Source organism: Oenanthe melanoleuca, chromosome 23 (genome assembly GCF_029582105.1).
Source record: "Oenanthe melanoleuca isolate GR-GAL-2019-014 chromosome 23, OMel1.0, whole genome shotgun sequence".
NCBI classification, from domain to species: domain Eukaryota; kingdom Metazoa; phylum Chordata; class Aves; order Passeriformes; family Muscicapidae; genus Oenanthe; species Oenanthe melanoleuca.
In genome coordinates this window covers 4,058,307-4,082,594 of record NC_079356.1, presented here as the reverse complement: position 1 = coordinate 4,082,594, position 24,288 = coordinate 4,058,307, and the positions used below count along the sequence as shown (strand labels likewise).

At 50.7% G+C, this 24,288-nt stretch overlaps 1 protein-coding gene across 1 annotated transcript in view; it reads right to left on the bottom strand.

Annotated features, from left to right (window-relative positions):
- Nucleotides 1–268: 268 nt before the first annotated feature.
- Nucleotides 269–24,288, bottom strand: part of CSMD2 (CUB and Sushi multiple domains 2) — a 288,748-nt gene continuing 264,728 nt past the window's right edge. Inside the window, exons 54-70 of the mRNA XM_056509388.1 lie at nt 22,955–23,128; nt 22,100–22,288; nt 19,680–19,853; nt 18,015–18,197; nt 16,656–16,832; nt 15,514–15,693; nt 13,008–13,181; nt 11,575–11,748; nt 9,806–9,879; nt 7,968–8,079; nt 7,372–7,551; nt 6,720–6,785; nt 4,462–4,623; nt 3,745–3,857; nt 3,039–3,126; nt 1,871–2,009; nt 269–428 (exon numbers count right to left, since the gene is read on the bottom strand). Coding sequence (XP_056365363.1) covers nt 269–428; nt 1,871–2,009; nt 3,039–3,126; nt 3,745–3,857; nt 4,462–4,623; nt 6,720–6,785; nt 7,372–7,551; nt 7,968–8,079; nt 9,806–9,879; nt 11,575–11,748; nt 13,008–13,181; nt 15,514–15,693; nt 16,656–16,832; nt 18,015–18,197; nt 19,680–19,853; nt 22,100–22,288; nt 22,955–23,128 — 2,519 coding nt within the window. The remainder of the gene's footprint in view (nt 429–1,870; nt 2,010–3,038; nt 3,127–3,744; nt 3,858–4,461; nt 4,624–6,719; nt 6,786–7,371; nt 7,552–7,967; nt 8,080–9,805; nt 9,880–11,574; nt 11,749–13,007; nt 13,182–15,513; nt 15,694–16,655; nt 16,833–18,014; nt 18,198–19,679; nt 19,854–22,099; nt 22,289–22,954; nt 23,129–24,288) is intronic.

Below are 24,288 nucleotides of genomic sequence, written 5' to 3'. Positions count from 1 at the left end.
GCTCCTCTTTACTCTTTTTACTCTTTTTACTCTCTTTACTCCTAGCAGGCTCTCTTATAATAAACTGCAACTGTAGCTTTTAGCTTCTACAGAGCAGAGTCTTGTTCCACGCCTTTCCCTGCCCCCCACCTCCCGATACAAAGAATCCTGGAGACTCCCGCACCTGATCCCATCCCCACCCATCCCCTGATCCCACCAGAACCCTTCCAGCCCCGCCCACTCCCCCGAGGGGGGTCCCCGGGGTGTCTCTCACCGTGGGGGGCCGGCGCTATACGGCCGTGCACACGGTGCTCACGGTGAACTCGGCCTCGCCGCCCATGATGTCCGAGGGCTGCAGGTTCCGGTCGTACATGGGGTTCTCAAAGGTGCCCCTCACGTTGGTGTTCTCGTGGCCAGCATAGCCATTGAACGGGACTTTGGGTCTCCTCCTGTGGGATTGTTTTGGGTTGCAATACAGGATGTGAACAAAAGTGTGTATTCTGTCCCCATCTGTTAACCCAGGAGGGGCAGTGACCTTGATCTCCATGGAGATATCCTCTGCTCATGGACCATCTTTAAACCAGCTGGGCAATCATCTTTATCTTCCCACAGCCCATCCTCCCTCCAGGAGATATCTCCTGTTAATGGCCAGTGAGTCCCAGGGCATGACTGATAAAATTCCATCATCCCACTGGGAGATGCTCCAGCCAGGGGAGGAGCCAAACATTTCCTACCCAGATAAAAACTGAGATTTTGGACACCAAGGCACCTTCTTCCCACTGGATTCCAGAGGAAAACCAGACCTTTGCACATCATCCCTGGAGCTTCAGAGGAAACTGCACCTTCTCCAGGAGCACTGCTCCAGCTGAACCACATCTGCCCCTGCAGGAGGATGCAGCCACCATTGAATGGGACTGTGCCAACACCCTGACTGACTGACGGGTGTCAGCTTGGATTCTGACTCTGGCAGGGTTTGGGATTGTTCTGTGTAATACTGCATTTCTATTTTAATTTTCCTAGTAAAGAACTGTTATTTCTAATTCCCATATCTTTTCCTGAGAGCCCCTTAATTTCAAAATGATAATAATTTGGAGGGAGGGGGTTTACATTCTCCATTTCAAAAAGAAGCTCCTGCCTGTCTTGGTAGACACCTGTCCTCAAACCAGGAGAGGGACTGGGGACAAAACCCACCCAGGTGACAGCCCTGAGGGAGGGCACTGACAGGGGAAACCTGTGGGGATGGGACTGGAAAATCTGGCTGGGATTTGCAGCATAGATCAGGAGCAAACCTGAATTTACACCATGTTCAAAGCCATGGGGGGAAAATTTGCTTTTTATCCTCCTAAATTTACTTTTTATGCTCCTAAATTTGCTTTTAATGCTCCTAAATGTGGCCACAAATCCCATTAATGGCCAGCAAAACCCTCTTTGCTCTCCTCTCCCAAATCCTCGTTCCACCACGTTTTGTTTTCCCACCTCCTGAATTAAACCAGCCCTTAAGGTGGGATTTTTAAGCTTAGCTCACTGATACTTCCCTCAAATCCCTGACTTGCTTTCACCTTTTGGAATTATTGCCCCAAACCTGTGTTTGCAGTGATAAAACACAAATCATTCAATAATCTCCCAAACCCTCTTTGTTCTGGTTCCACCCCCTGAACTAATCAAGCTCTAAAAATAAGATTTTAAGCCCAGCTCACTGATATTTCTCTCCAATCCCTGAATTTCTTTCATCTTTTGGAATTCTTGCCCCAATCTCCCAAACCCTCTTTGTTGCTGTCCCACTTCCTGAATTAAACCAGCCCTAAACGTGGGATATTAAGCCCAGCTCACCAATACTTCTCTCAAATCCCTGAATTTCTTTCACCTTTAGGAATTCTTGCCCCAAACCCACCTGTGTTTGTAGAGATAAAGCACAAACCCTGCAATAATCAGGGCGATGAAAGGCACAAGGATGGCGGCTGCCACGGAGCTGCTGTTGGATGCAAAGTGGTGGCCGATGGATTCGGGATCATTTTCCATCATGCTGATGTCTGGAACAGAGCAGAAAGGAACACATTTCCCACATTTCCCACATTTCCACATTTCCCACATTTCCCACATTTCCCACATTTCCCCATTTCCTACATTTCCCACATATCCCACATTTCCACATTTCTCACATTTCCTACATTCCCCCACTTCCCACATTTCCCACATTTCCACATTTCCTCATTTCCTAAATTTCCCACATTTCCACATTTCCCACATTTCCCCATTTCCCCATTTTCCACATTTCCCACATTTCCCCATTTTCCCCATTTCCCACATTTTCCACATTTCCCACATTTCTCACATTTCCCCATTTCCCAGCCCCTGCTGGGGGATAAGGACTTGGCTCAAGGTGGCACCAACAGCAAAATGAGTGAAGTGGTGCTGGAAAAGGAAATTTAAAAATGGATGTGCAAGGATGGAGATCCAGCCTAATTTAGGCCTCTTCATTTATGCAGAGCTGCAGTTAAAGAGGTGTAAATGGATTTATTTTGCCAAAAAGCTCCAACTTGGATGCATAAATTTGGGATTTAAGGAGACTCTGAAATGCTGCAATAACGAGCATCCATCAAGGTGATGAGATTCCAGCAATCCTGAGGGATTAAAGAGCTCAAACCATGCTTTAAGAGCTATTTAGGCGCTTAAACTTTGGGTGGTTTAAACTCCCAAGAGCCTCTGTGATTTCTGATGGAGACACTTTCTGTGGTGGAAATGGGATTTGGGCTTGGCAGGGAACTGGGAATTTGGAAAAAAAACATGTCCAGGTGTTGTTTATGCTTCCAAACTCTCCCTGCATTTGGACAGCAGCCTGGTTATCCCTCATTCTGTTCCCAAATTATAAATTTTACCGTCGTGCTTTTTGTTTTGTGCTGTTTGTCTCCCACAAACCTCACTCCAAGCTCAGCAGGACTCGGAAAGCGCGGAAAACTCAAGCCAAGGATTGGAGAGACATTCCCTGCTCAGAAACCCTCACCAGGCCAAAATGGAGCTTTTGGAATCGAGGGGGAAAGTGCAAATCCAGGGAATTTTACCAAGTCTCTGGAGGCCAAACTGCCCGAAGCCTTTGCCACGCACAAAGCCCTGGTACACGAAGGTGCCGCTCGAGGACTCGGACGAGACCTGTGGAGAGTGGAAATCAATGGATTTATCCAACATCTCCCTGGATTTAACACCCAGCTCACCTCAGCCCCTTCCAAGTGCATTCATTTGATGCAGTTTCCCAGGAAATCCTGGCGTTTTTTAAAGGGTTTCACTGCCCAACAGCTGAAAATTCTCAAAGGAAGGGAAGGCAGAAAAATCTTGTTTGTGATAAACAAATATTGGAGAGGACATTGCTGATTCCAGAGGGAAAAAATGGCAATGAGTCAGTTGGATCCACATTTTTTCCAAGCTCCAGTGGATCCCTAAAAAGCTTGGGAAACTCCCAGACATAGGCAGAGGGTGAGGAGTTGGCTCCATTAGGGAAAATCAGATTTTCCAGTGAGATGTTGAGTAGTTATAAAATATCCATGTGGAATGAATCCCGTTGGTTTCTCCTCCAGCATTATCTGGGAGATGATGGATTCCAAACCCCAGGGCAATAAAACATAAAAAATAAACAACCCCCGGCTGCAGGAGGAGCTGTCACCTGCTGGGAAAGTGCCACATGTCCCCTCCCAGCTCCAGGAATTATCCTCAGCTCCAGGAAGTGAAATCCATGCTGGGACAGGCACAGGAGGATGGATTTTGTGCACTCACGTGTCCATCCAGAGCCCATTTGTCGTTCCTGAACTTGTTGGCAAAGATCTCCAGTGGCCCCATGATCTGGTACACCTGGAGCAGCAGGTGCACGTCTTCCTTCTTGTAAATCCCTGGAAAAGAAGGGATTTTGTCAGCTCTGGATCACTCTGGTTTGAAATAATTGAGTGGGAGGGCAGATAAACCGTGTTAGGGTTTGAGTGGACACCAGCCCTGTCACTGGGATGTACTGGGAAACACAGCCCAGGATACTGAAGGTATTTTCCATATGGGAAAGGACTCAATATTTAATTAATATTAAATAATTAATATTGAGGTTCTGCTGTTGGATCAGGAAGAGCCTGGTGCTCCAGGAGGGCAGACACAGGGAGCACTCACGGAATCATGGGCTGATCCCCCAAGGATTATCAAAGTCCAACTCACATAATTTAAAGTTTTTTGCCAAAAGCTCCAAGTCCTACCTTGGACACCTCCAGAGATGGGCACTCCAAATTCCCCATGGCACTTCCAAGGCCTGACCACCTTTTCCATGCAGGAATTTTCCCTGAAACCCAACCTGGCACAGACTGAGGCTGTGTCCACTCACGGCCAGAGGATATTGAGGGGCAGCCAGGGTGGGTGAGGCCCTGCTCCCAGGATGAGAGGAAACCTGGAGGTGCCCAGGGGACACCCCCTGGCCTGGCAATGACGACCCCAAGGGTCAGGAGTGTCCCTCACCGGACACCTGGAGCTCCACCCCGCTGTGGTCGATCAAGGTGGCGTTGACCTTGCTGGTGGCGGGGTCGAAGCTGGTGACAGAGAGCATGGCTGGCTGCTTCTTCCCCAGGTACTCGTAGGAGCCTTTCCACAGGGAATTCCTTGCAAACACATCCGCAGGCACTGGAATTACAGCAGTGGGAGATGCCAAAAAAACAGGAGCGTTTCCGTTTTTACAGGGGAAAAAAAACAGAGCAGGGTTTTCTGTCTTTCTTTCCATTTTCTTTCTGTCTTTTTTTTAAAATTAATTTTTATTTAAGTCATTAAATTATTTTAAATATTGAACATTTAAAAAATATTTTATGTTTTAAGTATCCTAAATCCCACCTGCTCTGCACCATCAACATGGGGGATAAAGCAAAAAAAAAAAAATAGAACAGGGTTTTCTCTCTTTCCTTGAATTTTCTGTCCTGCCTTTCTTTGAATTAATTTTAATTTCAGTCATTAAATTATTTTAAATATTGAATATTTCAAAAATATTTCATGTTTTAAATATCCTAAACCCACCCGCTCTGCACCATCAACATGGGGGATAAAGCAAAAAAAAACAGAGCAGGGTTTGTGTCTTTCTTTGAATTTTCTGTCTTTTTCTGTCTTTCTTTGAATTAATTTTAATTTCAGTCATTAAATTGTTTTAAATATTGAATATTTAAAAAATATTTTATGTTGTATCTATCCTAAATCCCACCTGTTCTGCACCATCACCATGGGGGATAAAGCAAAAAAAACCAAAGCAGGGCTTGCGTCTTTCTTTGAATATTCTGTCTTTTTCTGTCTTTCTTTGAATTCATTTTAACTTCAGCAATTAAATTATTTTAAATATTGAATATTTAAAAAATATTTTATGTTTTATCTATCCTAAATCCCACCTGTTCTGCACCATCCCATGGGGGATAAAGTCAAACCCAGTGACTTTAATTTGGCTGTCATGACCAAAAATACGAGGAAAATTTTTAAAATTAATCAACCCCCAAAATAATTTATTATGAAAAAAATAACATTATAAAGGTCAACTGTACAAAATCCTGGAAGGGCTGGAACACTCTGGGGAGGGCAGTGGGTGTTGATGCTCAGGGAATAGGATGGGGAACGTGGCAGCTTCCAGAGCACCAAGGAATTCAGGGGGGTGGATTTGCTGAGGTCCAGGGGAGCAGGGATGTGGTCAGGGGGATGAGACACCCCAAAATCCTCACCTGAGACCTTGGGATGAGCTCCCCTGAGCCCTGAACCCTCACCTGAGCCCCCCCAAACCCTAAACCCTCACCTAAGACCTTGGGATGAGCCCTCCCAAACCCTGAATCCTCACTTGAGACCCGGGCATGAGCCCCCCCTGAGCCCTGAACCTGAACCTCCACCTGAGCCCCCCCTCAGGTGAGCTCCCCCTGAATCCTCACCTGAGACCTTGGGGATGAGCCCCACTGAACCATCACCTGAACCCCCCTCAGGTGAGCCCCCCTAAACCCTGAGGCCCTGGGCATGAGTCCCCCCTGAACCCTCACATGAGACCCCCTCAGGTGAGCCCCCCGAACCCTGAACCCTCACCTGAACCCCCCTGAACACTGACCCCCCTCACCTGAGCCCCCCCTCACCCTTACCCTCACCTGAGGCCCTGGGGATGCAATGAGCCCCCTCACCCTCACCTGAGGCCCTGGGGATGAAATGAGCCCCCTCACCCTCACCCTGACCTGAGGCCTTGGGGATGAAATGAGCCCCCAAAACCCTCATCCTCACCTGAGGCCTTGGGGATGAAATGAGCCCCCCTCACCCTCACCCTCACCCTCACCCTCACCCTCACCCTCACCCTCACCCTCACCCTCACCCTCTGCCCTGGGGATGAAATGAGCCCCCAAAACCCTCACTCTCACCTGAGGCCTTGGGGATGATATGAACCCCCCTCACCCTCACGCTCACCTGAACCCCCTGACCCTCACCCTCACCTGAGGCCCTGGGAATGAAATGAGCCCCCAAAACCCTCACTCTCACCCTCGGCCCTGGGGATGCAGTGAGCCCCCCTGACCCTCACCTGAGGCCCTGGGGATGAAATGAACCCCCTCACCCTCACCTGAGTCCCCCTGACCCTCACCCTCACCCTCGGCCCTGGGGATGCAATGAGCCCCCCGGCCCTCACCCTCACCTGAGGCCCTGGGGATGAAATGAGCCCCCAAAACCCTCACTCTCACCCTCGGCCCTGGGGATGCAATGAGCCCCCTCACCCTCACCTGAGGCCCTGGCGAGCGGCGGCTCCCGCGCGGTGCCCACGGGCCTCCCGCTGGGACGGACATCGGCTGGGACAGGGGACAAAGCACAGCTGGTGAGAACATTCTGGGCTCTGGCACTGCCCATCCCACAACCCCTGAGGCTGGGAAAGTCCCCCAAGGCCACACAGCCCGAGCTGGGCCCGACCCCCGCCGTGTCACCCAGCCCAGGGCACTCAGTGCCACCTCCAGCCTGTCCTTGTGTGATAATTGATAAATGATTTGTGTTAATCATGGAAGTTCTGCAGTTTGTATAAACCAGAATACTTAAAATAAGAAAAGAACATGGATCTAGATAAAGGGAAATATGTGATTAAACCCATTCTGTTTAAATCCCCCTGTTATGAATATTGTGTATACCAGTTTGTAAAAGAAAAAAAGTTTTTCCATAGTCTGAAAGGTTTTTTTGCAGAATCAGATTTCCTGCCTTTGTGTAATCAATCACAAACTATCTACTAAAGATCAGGCTTCCCACTCCTGTTTTTTATCTCCCAAGACCAGATGGTTCCATGACCAATGTCCCAAGAGCTGTCCCAGGGCAGTTTGGAAGTTTCTTTGCCCACCACTGCTCACCTTGCAGAATTACTACAACAAAACAACAACCCCAGCCCCTCACCCAGGCAGATGGGGGGTTTCCCTGTCCAGCTGCCGTCGGCTTTGCAGGTGCGGTGCTCGGAGCCCCCGGTGAGGTAGAAGCCGCTCTGGCAGGAGTAGATCAAGGTGTAGCCCAGGGAGGGCAGGTCCAGGGCGCCCACGTTGGCGTGGGATGGGGTCTCAGGCTGCCTGCAGTGATGGGCTGGGGGGGACAGGGAGAACAGGTGAGAGAAACCACCCAGGGATGGCAAAAAGTGACCCCGTGACATCAACAGGGGAACAGGAATCTCCTGGAAGAGCTTCTACAGCTCACAGGGCCAAGCCTGGATTTTTCCCAGTTGGAGGAATCAATGAGGAGTTTCCCATGTTGGGTTTCTCTTCCTGGCTAAAGCTGAACCTGGCTGTAGTTGATGAGCTGGAAATTAGAATTGCTCACTCCCATTTTTAAGGGAAAAAGGCAAAACCAAAGGACACTGAAGCACCTCTGAGCCCAGAACCGAGTGCCAGGTGTGAGTGAAGACTAAAACCTGCCTTTGCAATCCCCAATTCTCCCAAAAACCCAATGCATTTCCCCCAAGAATTCATTGTGCAGAGCCTGGCTGAGGGCCCAGGACTCACGGACGCAGTCGGGCTGGACGCCGCTCCAGGTCAGGTTGGGCAGGCAGGTCCTGGTGGTGGAGCCCTGCAGGAGATATCCCTTCTGGCACCTGAAGAACAGGATGCTTCCCACCTGTCCCAACAGGAGACAATCACTCAGCTTCCCAGGGATTCCAGGCTTTCATTCCATGCCATTCCCTCATGGAGCAGCTCCACTCCCAGGGAAGCTCCCAGCTGGGCAAAAATCCCACTTATGGTGTCTCCAAATTAATGAAACCTAAAATTAATTAATTAAACCCCAAGATGAAGGTAACTAATTAGCAGGAAAACAGAAGGATCCACTCTGGCATCCACCATCCCAGCAGGGAATGGGTGGGAATGGAGCCCCCCAGGGAGTCACTGTGGGATTTTTGTCCCCATTCCAATGATCTCCTGCTGGATGAGAGCTGGGATTAGCAAAAGCACCTGCAGGAGTTGGTCTGAAAATTAATAAGAATTAATATGAATAGCAGCAACTATTAATTAGCATTGTAATTAATTTCAGATACAATGCACTGCTAATTAATGCTGTGCAAACACACTCGGAGGGGCTAAGGGAGCATGTTGGGGTGTCCTGCTCCCAGGAGGAGACAGGAATCCATGGAAGGACACAGGAATCCATGGGATGAGACATTAATGTGTGAGGGGAGACAGGAATCCATGGGATAACACGTGAATCCATGAGATAATATGTGAATTCATGGGATAACATGTGAATCTACAGGATAACATGTGAATCCATGGGATAACATGTGAATCCATAGGATACCATGTGAATTCCTGGGATAACATGTGAATTCATGGGAGGGAGGAGACATTAATCCATGGGAAGACACAAGAATCCATGAGAGGACACATGAATTCCATGGGATAACATATGAATCCACAGGATAACATGTGAACCCAAGACAGGAAGCATTAACTCATGGAAGGACACATGAATCCATGGGACAACACAATAATCTGTGAGAGGAAACATAAGTCCATGGGAGGACACAGGAATTCATGGGAGGACACAGGAATCCATGGGAGAACACAATAATCTATAAAATGAAACATGAATCCATGGGATAACACAGGAATCCATGGGATAACACGAATCCATGGGATGACAAAGGAATCCATGGGATAACACAGGAATCCATGGGATGACACAGGAATCCATGGGATAACAAAGGAATCTATGAGAAGAAACATGAATCCACGGGATGACACAGGAATCCATGGATAACACATGAATCCATGGGATAACAAAGGAATCCATGGGAGAACACAGGAATCCATGGGATAACACAGGAATCCATGGGATAACACAGGAATCCATGGGATAACAAAGGAATCCATGGGATAACAAAGGAATCCATGGGATAACACAGGAATCTATGAGAAGAAACATGAATCCATGGGATGACACAGGAATCCATGGGAGAACACAGGAATCCATGGGATGACAAAGGAATCCATGGGATGACACAGGAATCCATGGATAACACATGAATCCATGGGATAACACAGGAATCCATGGGATGACAAAGGAATCCATGGGATGACAAAGGAATCCATGGGATGACACAGGAATCCATGGGATAACAAAGGAATCCATGGGAGAACACAGGAATCCATGGGATGAGACAGGAATCCATGGATAACACATGAATCCATGGGATAACAAAGGAATCCATGGGATAACAAAGGAATCCATGGGATAACAAAGGAACCTATGAGAAGAAACATGAACCCATGGGATAACATAGGAATCCATGGGAGGACACAGGAATCCAGGGCTGGTTTTGTGGCACACCCCTCTTCCATGGCCATACCTGGTATCCCTGGGAATTGTTCTGCATCCCAAAGAGAGGCACTCCAGGATCTGCACACGTGGTGAGGCTGGGATCTGTTAAAAACAGGGGCAGGGATTTACAGGAGAGCTCAGACCCCTCCAGGCACACGGATCCTGCTGCACCTCTGGAACACAAGCGGGATTTGGCTCCAAAGGAACACACAAGGATCTTCCTGTTCCTTAAATCCCTGCCTGCTGCAGCGTGAAGTAACCAGAGGCACTTCATCCCTCAGGAGAAAAACTGGGAACACACGCCTTGGATCAGGACAGCTCTTCCCCACACCCACGCTGTGCTCTCTGCTCCCAAGACAAGGATCCTGTTCTCTTCCCTGCCCTCTGCTACCAAGAACAAGGATCCTGTTCTCTTCCCTGCCCTCTGCTCCCAAGGGCCATCCTGATCTCCAAGGACCATGTTGATCCCATCCTCTTCCCTTCCCTCTCCCCCCAAGGGCCATCCCAACTTTCAAGGACCACGGTAATCCCATCCTCTTCCTTTCCCTCTGCTCCTAAGGGCCATCCCAACCTCCAAGGATCACATCCTCTTCCCTTCCAACTGCTCCCAAGGGCCATCCTAATCTCCAAGGACCACGGTGATTCCATCCTCTTCCCTGCCCTCTGCTCCCAAGGGCCATCCCAATATCCAAGAATCCCATCCTCTTCCCTGCTCTGTGCTCCTAAGAACCATCCTGATCTCCAAGAATCCCATCCTCTTCCCTTCCCTCTGTACCCAAGGGCCATCCCAACTTTCAAGGACCATGTTGATCCCATCCTCTTCCCTGCTCTGTGCTTCCAAGGGCCATCCCAAACTCCAAGAATCCCATTCTCTTCCCTTCTCACTGCTCCTAAGAACCATCCTGATCTCCAAGAATCCCATCCTCTCCCCTGCCCTCTACTCCCAAGGGCCATCCTTATCTCCAAGGACCATGTTGATCCCATCCTCTTCCCTTCCCTCTCCCCACAAGGGCCATCCCAACTTTCAAGGACCATGGTGATCCCATCCTCTTCCCTGCCCTCTGCTCAAGGGCCATCCCAGCCTCCAAGGACCATGATGATCCCATCCTCTTCCCTGCCCTCTGCTCCCAAGGGCCGTCCCAAACTCCAGGAATCCCATCCTCTTCCCTTCTCACTGCTCCTAAGGGCCATCCCAACCTCCAAGGATCTCGTCCTCTTCCCTGCTCTGTGTTCCTAAGAACCATCCTGATCTCCAAGAATCCCATCCTCTTCCCTGCCCTCTGCTCAAGGGCCATCCCAATATCCAAGGATCCCATCCTCTTCCCTTCTCACTGCTCCTAAGGGCCATCCCAATATCCAAGGATCCCATCCTCTCCCCTGCCCTCTGCTCCCAAGGGCCATCCTGATCTCCAAGGACCACGTTGATCCCGTCCTCTTCCCTTCCCTGTGCTCCTAAGGGCCATCCCAAACTCCAGGAATCCCATCCTCTTCCCTTCTCACTTCTCCTAAGGGCCATCCCAATATCCAAGGATCCCATCCTCCTCCCTGCCCTGTGCTCCCAAGGGCCATCCCAACCTCCAAGGATCCCATCCTCTTCCCTTCCCTCTGCTCAAGGGCCATCCCAAACTCCAGGAATCCCATTCTCTTCCCTTCTCACTGCTCCCAAGGGCCATCCCAACCTCCAAGGATCCCATCCTCCTCCCTGCCCTCTGCCCCCACGTGCCATCCCGCTCTCCAAGAACCACAGGGCTGGGACTGACAGTAAAGAGAGCCCCCGAGCCCCCCTCACCCCCTCACCGATGCAGCTGGGCTGGGTGCCGCTCCAGGTGCCGTCGGACTGGCAGAACCGGCGCGCCGAGCCCACCAGCACCAGCGGCGCCAGGCACGAGAAGGACACGGACGAGCGGTAGGTGAAGCCTCTGTCCTCCCTCCTGCCCTGGGCTGGGGTCCCTGGGTCCCCACAGAACACGGCTGCAACGGCAAAGGGACAAGGAGGTGGCCACAGACCCCCCCTGGGAATGCCACATCCCATCCAGTCTGTCACAGACTCCATGATTAACTCGGGAATCATGCTGGCTGCACTCCTTGTAATTCTCTCCATTTGTCAATGGCTGTTAATTAACTTCCACCTTCTCCTCCGGATTTGCCTTTTTTCCCTCTCTTTTTTCTCCCCTAACTGCACGGTGTCACTCTGTTCCTTGGAACAGAGCCCACTAATTATCCCAGATCTAGGGAAAGGTGTAAGGACTTTGTGGGATTTAATATGAAAATTGATATTGTGCAGCTGGAAAAGGAACTCAGAGCTGCCCTGGGCATCAGGAGACATTTAATTCCCTTTTTTTGGTATTCACTGTTATATCAAACCCACCCAGCCTTCATAAAACATTCCCAACTTCTACTGCAACACTGTGCCCTTTGCCAAAGGGGTTTTTTGGCAGTTCCAAGAGTCCTGATTGCAGAAGATTCGGTCACTGAGGGCAAACACCCAGTTTTGAGGATGTTTCGTAGGCAGGAACATGGAAAATGCCTGGATTCATCCCAAATGTGGCCTCACACTTGTGGGTGGAGTGACAACCTGTGCTCCTGGAATGACCACCTGTGTCCCTGGAATGATCACCTGTGTCTTTGGAACGACTACCTGTGTACCTACAGTGACCACCTGTGCTCCTGGAATATCACCTGTGTCTCTGGAATGACCACCTATGTCCCTGGAGTGACCACTTGTGTACCTACAGTGACCACCTGTGTCTCTGGAATGACCACCTGTGTACTTAAAGTGACCACCTGTGTCCCTGGAATGACCACCTGTGTCCCTGGAGTGACCACTTGTGTACCTGCAGTGACCACCTGTGTCCCTGGAATGACCCCCTGTGCCCCTGCCTCGTCCTCCCAGGTGCCAAACCAAGGCTCCCCAAGCACCAAGGCATGTGGGAGGTGGGAGAGCAGCCAGACTTTGGCTCCAGGCTGCTGAAGCATCACCATGGCACCAAAAATTCCTTTTCCAGCTGATGAAACACTTCATCTAGGAACGGGGCAGGAAGCACAGTGAGATCCCTGTGAACCCTGAGCTGCCAAACCAGGAAAAAAAGTTGGGAGAAGCCCCCAAAAGCTGGATTTTCTCAGCTTTAGTGGTGGAAAAGCAGGAAGCTCCTACTCATGGAAGCACTGGGGGATTTTCCCAGCTGGATTTTCCCAGCTTAGTGAAGGAAAAGCAGGAAGCTCCTACTCACGGAAGCACTGGGGGATCTCCCCGCTCCAGGAGCCGTTGCCCTCGCAGGTGAGCACGGCGGGCAGGGACAGCTGGTAGCCCTCGAGGCAGGCGTAGCTGACACTGGAGCCCCAGCTGAAATCTGAGCCCACCACCTTCCCGTTGGGAATGGCCTGGGGAGCTCGGCAGGTGATGGCTGGAGGGAAAGGAAAAGGAGGGAAGGAGAAAAGAAGAGGAGAAGAAGAGAAGAGGAGGAGAAGGAGAGGAGGAAAGGAGAAGAGGAGAGGAGGAGGAGAGTAGAAGAGGAGGAGAAAAGGAGGAAAGGTGGAAAGGAGGAAGGGTGGAAAGGAGAAAAGGAGAAAAGGAGAAAAGGAGAAAAGGAGAGAGAAAAAGAGAAAAGGACAAGAGGAGAAGGAGAGGAGAAGGAGAGGAGAGGAGAGGAGAGGAGAGGAGAGGAGAGGAGAGGAGAGGAGAGGAGAGGAGAGGAGAGGAGAGGAGAGGAGAGGAGAGGAGAGGAGAGGAGAGGAGAGGAGAGGAGAGGAGAGGAGAGGAGAGGAGAGGAGAGGAGAGGAGAGGAGAGGAGAGGAGAGGAGAGGAGAGGAGAGGAGAGGAGAGGAGAGGAGAGGAGAGAAGAGAAGAGAAGAGAAGAGAAGAGAAGAGAAGAGAAGAGAAGAGAAGAGAAGAGAAGAGAAGAGAAGAGAAGAGAAGAGAAGAGAAGAGAAGAGGAGAAGGAGAAAAAGAGGGAAGGAGAAAAGAAGAAAAAGAGGAGAAGAGGAGGAGGAGAGAAGGAGAAAGAAAGAGAAAGAAGGAGAAAAGGGGAAGGAGAGAATGAGAAAGAAGGAGAGAGAAGGAGGAGAAAGAGAATGAGAGAGAGGAGAAGAAGGATAAGTAGGAGAAGAAGGAGAAAGAAGGAGAAAGAAGGAGAAAGAAGGAGAAAGAAGGAGAAAGAAGGAGAAAGAAGGAGAAAGAGAAGAAGAGGAGAAGGAGAAGAGGAGAAGGAGAAGGGGAGGAGAAGGAGGAAAAGGAAAAGGAAAAGCAGGGTCAGGTCTCTCCACTTCTTAATTATTTTCCATTAACAAGCAAATTCCATGTAGGAGCAAAGTCACTTCCTGCTCTCCAAGAGCATCTCCCAGGAGTGGCACGAAGTGGGGTCAAACCCTTTGAGGTTTGCAGTTAAATCCCAAATCAGAAAACATCCTGTGGGAAGGGATCCATGAGGATCCTCCAGTCCAACCCCTGGCCCTGCACAGACACCCCAAATTCCCACCCTGTCCAAACATTCCTTGAGATCCTGGGGCTGTGCCCATTCCCTGGGGAGCCTGTTCAGCTCCCCACCACCCTCTGGGGGATGAACTTTTTCCAAACATCTCTACAAATCCAATTTTGGAGTCAACACTCGTTCTGAGCTGAAGGTAAAAATCCTCCTTGACATGGCGTGAAAACTCATCCCAGATTTCCCCAAAGATTCACACATTTTGGACAACCTGGCTGAGGCTCAGATGAGCAGTTGAAGCCACAACCTGTCAGGTTTTCACCCACTCTGGGGTGTTTGGAGATGACATTTTTGCAGCACTCTGCTTTTCAGCTCACAGGAGCCTCCAAATGAGACTCTTGGCCACATTCAGGATCATTTCTGCAGCATTTGCTCAGTGCAGAGAATGAAAAAGGAGAGGAAGAATTGCTCTTTACAGCCTCTGAAGGAGCTGGAGTGCATCTGAGAGTTTTTATGTGGCCTGTGTTTATATCAATGCTGTGACAGGTGAATTTTCCAGATTTCTAAAGGAGTGCAGAGATGCTGCCACACATCTTATCTGCACTGGGGGGTGAGCAAGAGAGATCCAGCCTGCCCAGCCACTGTTTTCTTATTTCCTTTTCTATGTCTGAACCACGGGAGCCATCTCAGAATAATGAAAAGACTCGCAGGGAACATTTTTCAGATGTTTCTGGGCGATGCCAGCAAAGAGTCTGCTGGAAAAACATGATATTTCATCCCAGTTTGATCCGAGTTTTTGTGCAAAATCACTTTGCTCCCTGGGCTCTGCTCCATCTCTAGCACAAGGAGAAGAACAACTCCCTCCCAGGGACAGATTGATAGCCCTGAAGACAGCAAGGTGTTGCTGCTCCCTGAAAAATGCCACAAACTTTGAGAATGAGGGAGCTGAGGAACGCCCAGCCAGGATTTTAGGGAAACTTGGGTGGCCTGCAAAACTTGTCTGGTGCAACATTGCACAGAATGCACAGAATTACAGAATCACAGAATTACAGAATCACAGAATCACAGAATTACAGAATTCAAAGAATCACAGAATTCACACACAGAATCACCAGGTTGGAAGAGACCTTCAAGATCATCGAGTCCAGCCCAGCCCTAACATCTCAACCAGACCATGGCACCCAGTGCCACATCCAGTCTTCTTAAACACATCCAGGGATGGTGACTCCACCACCTCCCCAGGCAGATCATTCAGTATTTATCCCTCTTTCTGTGAAATACTTTTTCCTGAGTCTCCTTTTCCCAGGATTCCTACCCTTGCAGACAGGCTTGGTGCCGTTCCAGGTGCGATCTTTGGTGCAGGTGAGGGCAGCTGCCCTGTCTGACTCCATCATGAAGCCAGGAGTGCACTGGAACACCACAGATTTGTTGTAGGTGAAGTCACTGCCCAGCCTGAGCCCGTTGGCTGGAACACCAGGGTCTCCACAGTTTATCACTGCCAAGGAAGGGGAAAAAAAGAGAATTTCTGGCAGCTGGAACCATGTCTGTGACAGTCCTGAGTGTTTTTCCAGGTGGGATTAAACCAGTTAAATGTGGTTTGTAACAGGGGCTGGAGCTGACTCATTAAGGAGCTGGATTAACACTCATTAAGCATTAAAGGAAATCCAGGTCAAACCTGGGTGAAGGGAAGGCAGTTTGCCCACTTAGCCCAGCTCCTGCCTCGTAAAGCCACCTTTGTCACCTTTGCCAGTTCCTGGCAGGCACCAGAGGGTCCCTGCCCCAGGAATGTCACACCCAGAGAGCAGCTCCACCAACACCCACTGCCAAAATTATTCCAGAGCTCCCTCCATCCACCTGGAAAAAGCCAACCCAAGGTTTTTCCATTAGGTCCCAGTAGGATTTCCAGGCTAAGGTGCTGCCAGTGCCAGGTTCAGCAGAGTTTCTCAGGGTGGCACTTGTGGGTTGGTGACTTAGGATTTTGGCTTTTTTATTTTTTATATATTTTTCATCCTGCAATTCTTTAGTGTATAACTCTAAACTCCATATCCAGTGTCACTGCTGGTTTCCCATTTTTTCAGACACAACAATTCCTCTCCAGGCTGGGAATCAAGGGCACCTCACTGCCTCAGGCCCTGAGAAATCTAAACAAAAGTGAGCTGGGGAGGAGCAAACTTGGGGTAAATTACTTCATTACCTGAAGCTGTAATTGGAATATTAACCCCCAATATGCAAATGAACCAAACTTATAAAAGTATAAAAACCCGTGACCCACCAATTTTGGGTGTAGCCTCTGGGGAACTTTATCTGCCCTAAACATACCCGTAAGCCCCTCAATAAATATAAAAACCTGCTTTTTATTCCCTTAGTTCTGCCTGGCCTGTGTTTTTAGGCAGCCCCATCAGCCTGGCAGCTGATCCCTCCCCTCTCCCCGTGCCAGGACTCCATCCCAGTGCTCACCAGTGCACTCGGGGCTGCTCCCAGTCCAGGTGCCGTTGACGGTGCAGTGCCTGCTCAGCACCCCTGTGGAATAAAACCCCTCCCTGCACTGGTAGATGATGGAGCTGGAGAACACCAGGCCGTCGTTGAAGATCACCCTGGCATTGCTGGGGGTCCCGGGGTTCCCGCAGGAAATCACTGGGAAGGGAAACGGGGAAATCAAAACAAAATTAAACAATTAAACACAAACGAACTGCCAGAACCGCCAGGGCTTCATCCTGCACTGCCTGTCCTCGGTAGAGGCAAGTTCTGGGGACACGGGAACAATTCTGGGACACCAGGGACGTTCTGGGGACACCAGAGCAGCTCTGGGGACATGAGAATAATTCTGGGGACACCAGGGACGTTCTGGGGACACCAGAGCAGCTGTGGGGACATGAGAACAATTCTGGGACACCAGGGCAGTTCTGGGGACTCTGGGGCAGTCCTGGGGACGTGAGAGCATTTCTGGTACACCAGAACAGCTCTGGGGACAGCAGAACAGCTCTGGGGACATGAGAATAATTCTGGGGACACCAGGGACGTTCTGGGGACACCAGAGCAATTCTGGGGACAGTACAGTAGTTCTGGGGACACTGGAAGAGTTCTAGGGACACCAGAGCAACTCTGGGGACATGAGAACACTTCTGGGGATACCAGAATAGCTCTAGGGACACCAGGGCAGTCCTGGGGACACCAGAATAGCTCTGGGGACACCAGGGAAGTTCTGAGGATATCAGAATAATTCTGGGGACAGTACAGTAGTTCTGGGGATACTGGAAGAGTTCTGGGGACATCAGAGCAGCTCTGGGGACATCAAGGCAGTTCTGGGGACACCGAGGAAGTTCTGGGGACATCGGGGCTGCTCTGAGAACATTGAGGCATCTCTAGGGACACTGGAGCAGTTCTGGGGACACTGGAACAGCTCTGGGGACACTGGAACAGTTCTGGGGACACTGGGGCAGTTCTGGGGACACTGGGGCAGTTCTGGGGACACCAGAGCAGCTCTGGGAACATCAAGGCAGTTCTGGGGACATTGAGGTAGCTCTGGGGACACCATAACTGGAGATACCAGGGCAGTTCCAGGGGACGCCGGAAGGCTCAGGGGACACTGGGGCAGTTCTGGGGACACCAGGGTGGCTCTGGGGACACTGGGGCAGTTCTGGGGGCACTGGGGCAGTTCTGGGGACACTGGGGCAGCTTTGAGGACACTGGGACAGCCCTGGGGACACCAGAGCAGTTCTATGGACATCAAGGCAGTTCTGGGGACTCTGGGACAACCCTGGGGACACTGGGACAGTTCTGGGGACGCCGGGACAGCCCCGGGGACACCTGTGGTACCTTCGCACTCGGGCTGCGAGCCGCTCCAGGAGCCGTTGGCGTGGCAGATCCTCTCGGAGGAGCCCCGCAGGCTGTAGCCGGGCTCGCAGCTGAACCTCACCACGCTGCCCACGTCGAAGGCGTCCCCCAGCCCGATGCCGTGCGAAGGGATCCCCGGATCCCCGCACACACCCTGGCTGCCCCCTGCCAGAGAGAGCCCACAGTCACCTGAGGCACCATGGTGGCTCCTGTCCCTTGTCACCCTCACCGGGAATCACCCCCAGCAGAGCAGAGGAATTCCAGACTGAACATCCCCTGGTTTTGAGCTGGATGCAAACACGGCCACAATTCCTGACCCCCAAACTGGAGCCTCCAGCGTCAGTCCCAGGGATGTGCCCCCTCCACAAAGGAATTCCCACGTGCTCCAAGCCAGCCCTGATGTACTTGGGAACAAGGAGGGACTGGAGCATGGGAGGAAGGGAGAAGGGAGAAGGGAGAAGGGAGAAAAGGGAAAAGGGAAAAGGGAAAAGAGGGAAAAGAGGGAAAAGAGGGAAAAGGGGAAAAAGGGAAAAGGGAAAAGGGAAAAGGGAAAAGGGAAAAGGGAAAAGGGAAAAGGGAAAAGGGAAAAGGGAAAGGAAAGAGGAAAAGAGAAAGGTTGGGGAAATTCAGGGAAGGGAAGTTTGGGGAAGTTCGGGAAGAGAAGTTCAAGAAGGGAAGGGAGTTTTAGGAAGTCTGGGAAGGGAAGGCACCAGGAGTCCCCTCAAGGTACAAGGAGTGGGTGACAATGAGTGGGAAGTGATGATGGGTGGGAGAGGATGACCATGACTGGGTGACCATGAATGGATGACCATGTCTGCTGGGTTGATGTGGCCAGAAATGTGGATTCTATCACCATCATTAAAACTGGGTAGGGTAGTGATTCCTTATCTCTGTGGCACATATCCTCTGCTCATGGGCCATCTTTAAACCAGCTGGGCAATCATCTTTATCTTCCCACAGCCCATCCTCCCTCCAGGAGATATCTCCTGTTAATGGCCATTGAGTCCCAGGGCATGACTGATAAAATTCCATCATCCCACTGGGAGATGCTCCAGCCAGGGGAGGAGCCAAACATTTCCTACCCAGATAAAAACTGACATTTTGGACACCAAGGAACCTTCTTCCCACTGGATTCCAGAGGAAAACCAGACCTTTCCACATCATCCCTGGAGCTTCAGAGGAAACTGCACCTTCTCCAGGAGCACTGCTCCAGCTGAACCACATCTGCCCCTGCAGGAGGATGCAGCCACCATGGAATGGGACTGTGCCAACACCCTGACTGACTGACGGGTGTCAGCTTGGATTCTGACTCTGGCAGGGTTGGGATTGTTCTGTGTAATACTGCATTGCTATTTTAATTTTCCTAGTGAAGAACTGTTATTCCTAATTCCCATATCTTTTCCTGAGAGATGCTTAATTTCAAAATTACAATAATTTGGAGGAGGGGGGTTTACATTCTCCATTTCAAAGAGAAGCTCCTGCCTTTATTGGCAGACACCTGTCCTTCAAACCAGGACACCATGAATGAGTGACCACGGATGGCTGACCACGAATTGGTCACCACAGCTGGGTGACCATGAATGAATGAACACGGATAGGTGAGCACAGCAGGGTGTCCCTGCCGGGTGCCCCTGCCCAGCCCCTCACCCGAGCAGTGTGGCAGGGAGCCGCTCCAGCGCCCGTCCAGCTGGCACATCCGCGTGGCGTTGCCGACCAGCGTGCGCCTGCCCAGGCAGCTGTACCTGACCACCGAGCCCACCGTGTGCTTGTCCCCCGAGATCTGCGCGTGGGGAGGGGACCCGGGGTGGCCACACGACACCACTGCAAGAGAGGCACCGGCTTCAGCCCCGGGAATTCCAGAATTCCAGTCTGGGGGGAGCTCAGACATCAGTGAATTCCAACCCTTGCCATGGGCAGGGACACTTTTCCCTGTCCAGCCTGGCCTTGGACACTTCCAGGGATGGGGGCACTTCCAGCTTCTCTGGGCACCCTGTGCCAAGGTCTCCCCACCCTCACAGCAAAGTTCATCACACAGGAAGCAAAAACATGGGAAAACCTCCATTTTCTTTTAACTTTTAACCCCAGGAATCCACAGAATCAGTGGTAAAACTGACCTGGGTTTCCAAATGCCCAAAAATCCTCCAAATCCCAACATTTTAAGGAAGGAGATCCCTTGTACTCTAGGGGGCTGAGGGAGCCAGGAGCCCCTGGGTTTGGGGTTTTAATAGGAATTCCCTCCTGGCTGTGGGAACATGGATCATCACTCACCAATTCCCCAGGATCCATGCAAAGGGTGAGGACAGGACAAGAGGAAAGGAAAATGTGCCCAAAACTGCTTGGTAGGATTTGGTGTGGAGGGATAAACATGGTAAAAACAAAAGGAACAATCCCAGCCTTGGAACAGCTCGAGCCAATTGGAATTTTTGGAGTTCTGAGGCCATTCCAAGGGCAGGGAATGGGATTGTACTGGTTTAGTGCCCAAAGGGACAAACTGGGCATGCTGGGGGTGGGGAGGGGGCTGCTCCTGCCTGCACCTCCCTAAGGCAGCTAAAACCCACTCTGGATCCTGAATTCCCAGTGTGGGACTGGAATTGTGTAAGACTCAGGTGAGCCCTCACTCAGGTGAGCCCTCAGTCACTCAGGTGAGTTTCCACTCACTCAGGTGAGCCCTCTGTGCTCCAGAGCCGCTCCTGCCCTCTCCACCTGCACCATCCCAGCTGGACCCTCTCCATTGGGATTCCATCCAGAACCCCACAAATCCATCGGGATCCATCTGTCCAGATACATCTATCCCAGCAGGATTCCTCTCCTCAATCTCCAAAATCCATCAGGATTCCATCCAGAACCCACAGATCCATTGGGATCCACCTGTCTTTACACAGAGAACCCTCTTCAGTAGGATCCTCTCCTCAAACCCAAAAATCCATCAGGATTCCACCTGGACCCCCCAAATCCATTGGGATCTGCCTGTCCCTAAACAGCCAAACCCCCCAGCAGCATCCCTCACCTCAAACCCCTAAATCCATTGGGATTCCATCCAGAACCTCCCAAATCCATCAGGATCTTCCTGTCCCTACACAGAGAACCCCAAAATCCATTGGGATTCCACCTGGAACCCCCAAATCCATCAGGATCTGCCTGCCCCTACACAGAGAACCCCTCCTACAGGATTCTTCTCTTCAAATCCCAAAATCTATTGGGATTCCATTCAGAACTTCCCAAATCCATTGGAATGTGCCTGTCCCAACACAGAGAACCTCTCCAGCAGGATCCTCACCTCAAACCCCAAAATCCATCAAGATTCCATTCAGAAACTCTCAAATCCAGTTGTATCTGACTGTCCCTACACAGAGAACCCCAAAATCCATCGGGATTCCCTGTGGAACCCCCAAATCCATCAGGATCTGCCTGCCCCTACACAGCAAACTCGTCCAGCAGGATCCCCTCTTCAAACGCCAAAATCCATTTGGATTCAACCTGGAACCCCCAAATCCATCAGGATCTGACTGTCCCTACACAGAGAACCCCCTCCTAGCAGGATTCTTCTCTTCAAACCCCAAAATCTATTTGGATTCCATCCAGAACTTCCCAAATCTATCGGGATCCCAACAGAGAGAACCTCCCCCAGCAAGATTCCTCTCCTCAAACCCAAAAATCCATTTGGATTCAACGTGGAACCCCCAAATCCATCAGGATTTGACTGTCTCTACACTGAGAACCCCTCCTAGCAGTTATTCTTCTCTTCAAACCCCAAAATCCATCAAGATTCCATTCAGAACCTCTCAAATCCATTTGGATCTGACTGTCCCTGCACAGAGAACTCCAAAATCCATCAGGATTCCACCTGGAATCCCCAAATCGATGAGGATCTGCCTGTTCCCACATAGACAAACCCCTCATCACAATCTCTCTCCTCAAACCCCAAACCCCCTTTCCTGAAAAACTCCTGAAACCACCAGGATCTTTATTTTTTTTTTTTTTTTTGGGGGGATTTTCCCTCATGAAAATTTGGGATTTTCCTATGGGATGAGCGGCTGGGCTGGACAGGGAGGGTTGGGGCCACTTACAAAGGCACTGGGGGAGGGCTCTGTCCCACGTGCCATCGCCCTGGCACGTCAGGACGTGCGTTCCCAACAGATAAAATCCGTGGATGCACTGATAGGACACGGTGGTGCCGAAGCTGAACCTGTGGGGGCCGCTCGGCTGCACTTGCCGGACGCTGTTTTCCAGGTGCCCGGGGTCAGAACAGTTCACAACTGCAAACAGACAACAGAACAACACCCCAAAAATAACGGGAAGACAAGGGCGGGGTGGGAAATGTGGGATTCTCCAAAAAAAAAAAAAAGCAGGGAAAAGGGTGGGAAGTTGAAGATTTTATGCTGTGATTAAGGTTTTTTGTTGTTTTGTTTTTGTTTTTTATTTTTTTTCCCCCGAGGTTTTTGAGGGTGGGAGTGGAAGAATTTGTTGTGAAAAGGGGGAAAAGGGAGTCCAGGCAATCCTGTAGGTTTTCGCCCAGCAGCAGAGCCTGGAGCTGCAGCCCCAAATTGGGATTTAGATCATCCAGATGGGAATAACTGATCCCAAACTGGGATCTCCATCATCCAGCAGGAAAAAATTGATAATCCAGAGATCCTGGATTAGGGGAACGCACAGGGAGGGAGTGCAGGGAGGGGAGGGGATTTGGGAAGTGAACCTGAGTGCTGATCCCATGGGGAAAAAGGGAAGAGGGCTCTGCCCAAATCTGTGCTGGTGGAGGAAAAGCTGCTCCAGGGGGGTCTGATCCCAAATTTCCTGCTGTTCCCCCCACTTCCAACACACTTCCAACACCTTGGAGGACGCAGCGAGAAAATCCCAGGGTTTGATTTACAGCAGCCCCTGGGTGGTTTCCAGGGATTCTGGCTTGGAGAGATGCCCAGACTGACCTCGGCAGGAGGGCAGGGTGCTGCTCCACTGGCCATTGGCCAGGCACTGGGATTGGGAAGCTCCCTCCAGGCGGAAGCCAGGGTTGCACTGGAATTTGGCCACGTCGTTGAGGTTGAACTGGGAGCCCTGGGTGAGGCCGTTGGGGGGGTTGCCAGGGTGGCCACAGGTGATGGCTGCAAGCACAAAATGGAAATGTCACTTGGTTTATTCCTGGGGGAAAAAAAAACAGTGGGTTGTTCATTGGAGAAAGTTATGGAGGTAGGAGAGTATAAAAACCCCACACATCAATCCCAAAATATAAAATTTGGGGCTTGCTCTGTTGAGATACATTGAGAGAATGGGATTTTTGTAGGTTTTATGCACCAGGAATTCCCTGCATCCAGGAATTAACTGCATCCCTCTCCAGGAAGCTGAGTGCCAGGATCCCACTGATTTACACCCCATATCCCTCTCCAAAAATCCCAGCTTAATCCCACACCACCCCAGGCATCCCAAACTCTCTTGTTCCCTCCTTCTCTCCCCCTGCCAGTCCTGGCTGCTCCTGGAAGCAGAGGGAAAAGAGAGAAAATAGGAGGAAAATCAGAATTCCAACACAGGGCCTGAAGAGATGAAATCTGCCCAAGTGGGAAAAACTTTGTGGGAAAATTTTACTCCCAAATCCTTGAAGTGAGGATTTTTCTGGCATTTTATTTTTTCCCTGAGGTTGGTAATGGCTCAGGATGATGTGAAGGGCACAGGAGCTGCTCTGGCAACTCCCAGGGAAGCAAAGCCAGTTCCAGCATCCCAAATACTTGTGGGAAGTGGCTGGAACACTCTGCTGTCACCTCAGCAGGTGACACAGGGAGGGCACAGCCCTGCTGCTGGCACAGCCTTTGATTCCAGCCTTTGATTCCAGCCAGTTCCACGGCACAAAAGCAAACTCAGGATGAGCCACCAGCAGATTCTTGGCTGCCTAAGGAATGTGACATCCTGGGACAGCTGAGGACAAAGCTTTATTGATCACTGTCACACTGAAGGTCCTGATTTGTCCATCAGGACGAATCTGGTTTATCCTGGACAGCTGCCAGCACCAGGAGATTGAAGGGAAGATGAAATTCCCACAAAAGATCCATAACAAATGTGACTGCCCAGGCTGGGCTGGGGCATGGGGATGGGGATTTATTCCTGACCCAAGCTGGTGACAGGGAGATGAGAATGTCATAAATGAGAAATGTGGAGGAAGCAGGGCCAGGTTTGGGATATCACTACACGTCTTTGGAACTAGAAGGGATGCTGTCCCTGGGAAAAGAAAGGCTTCCCAAAATTCCAGGGATCAAAGAGAGGAGGTGACTGC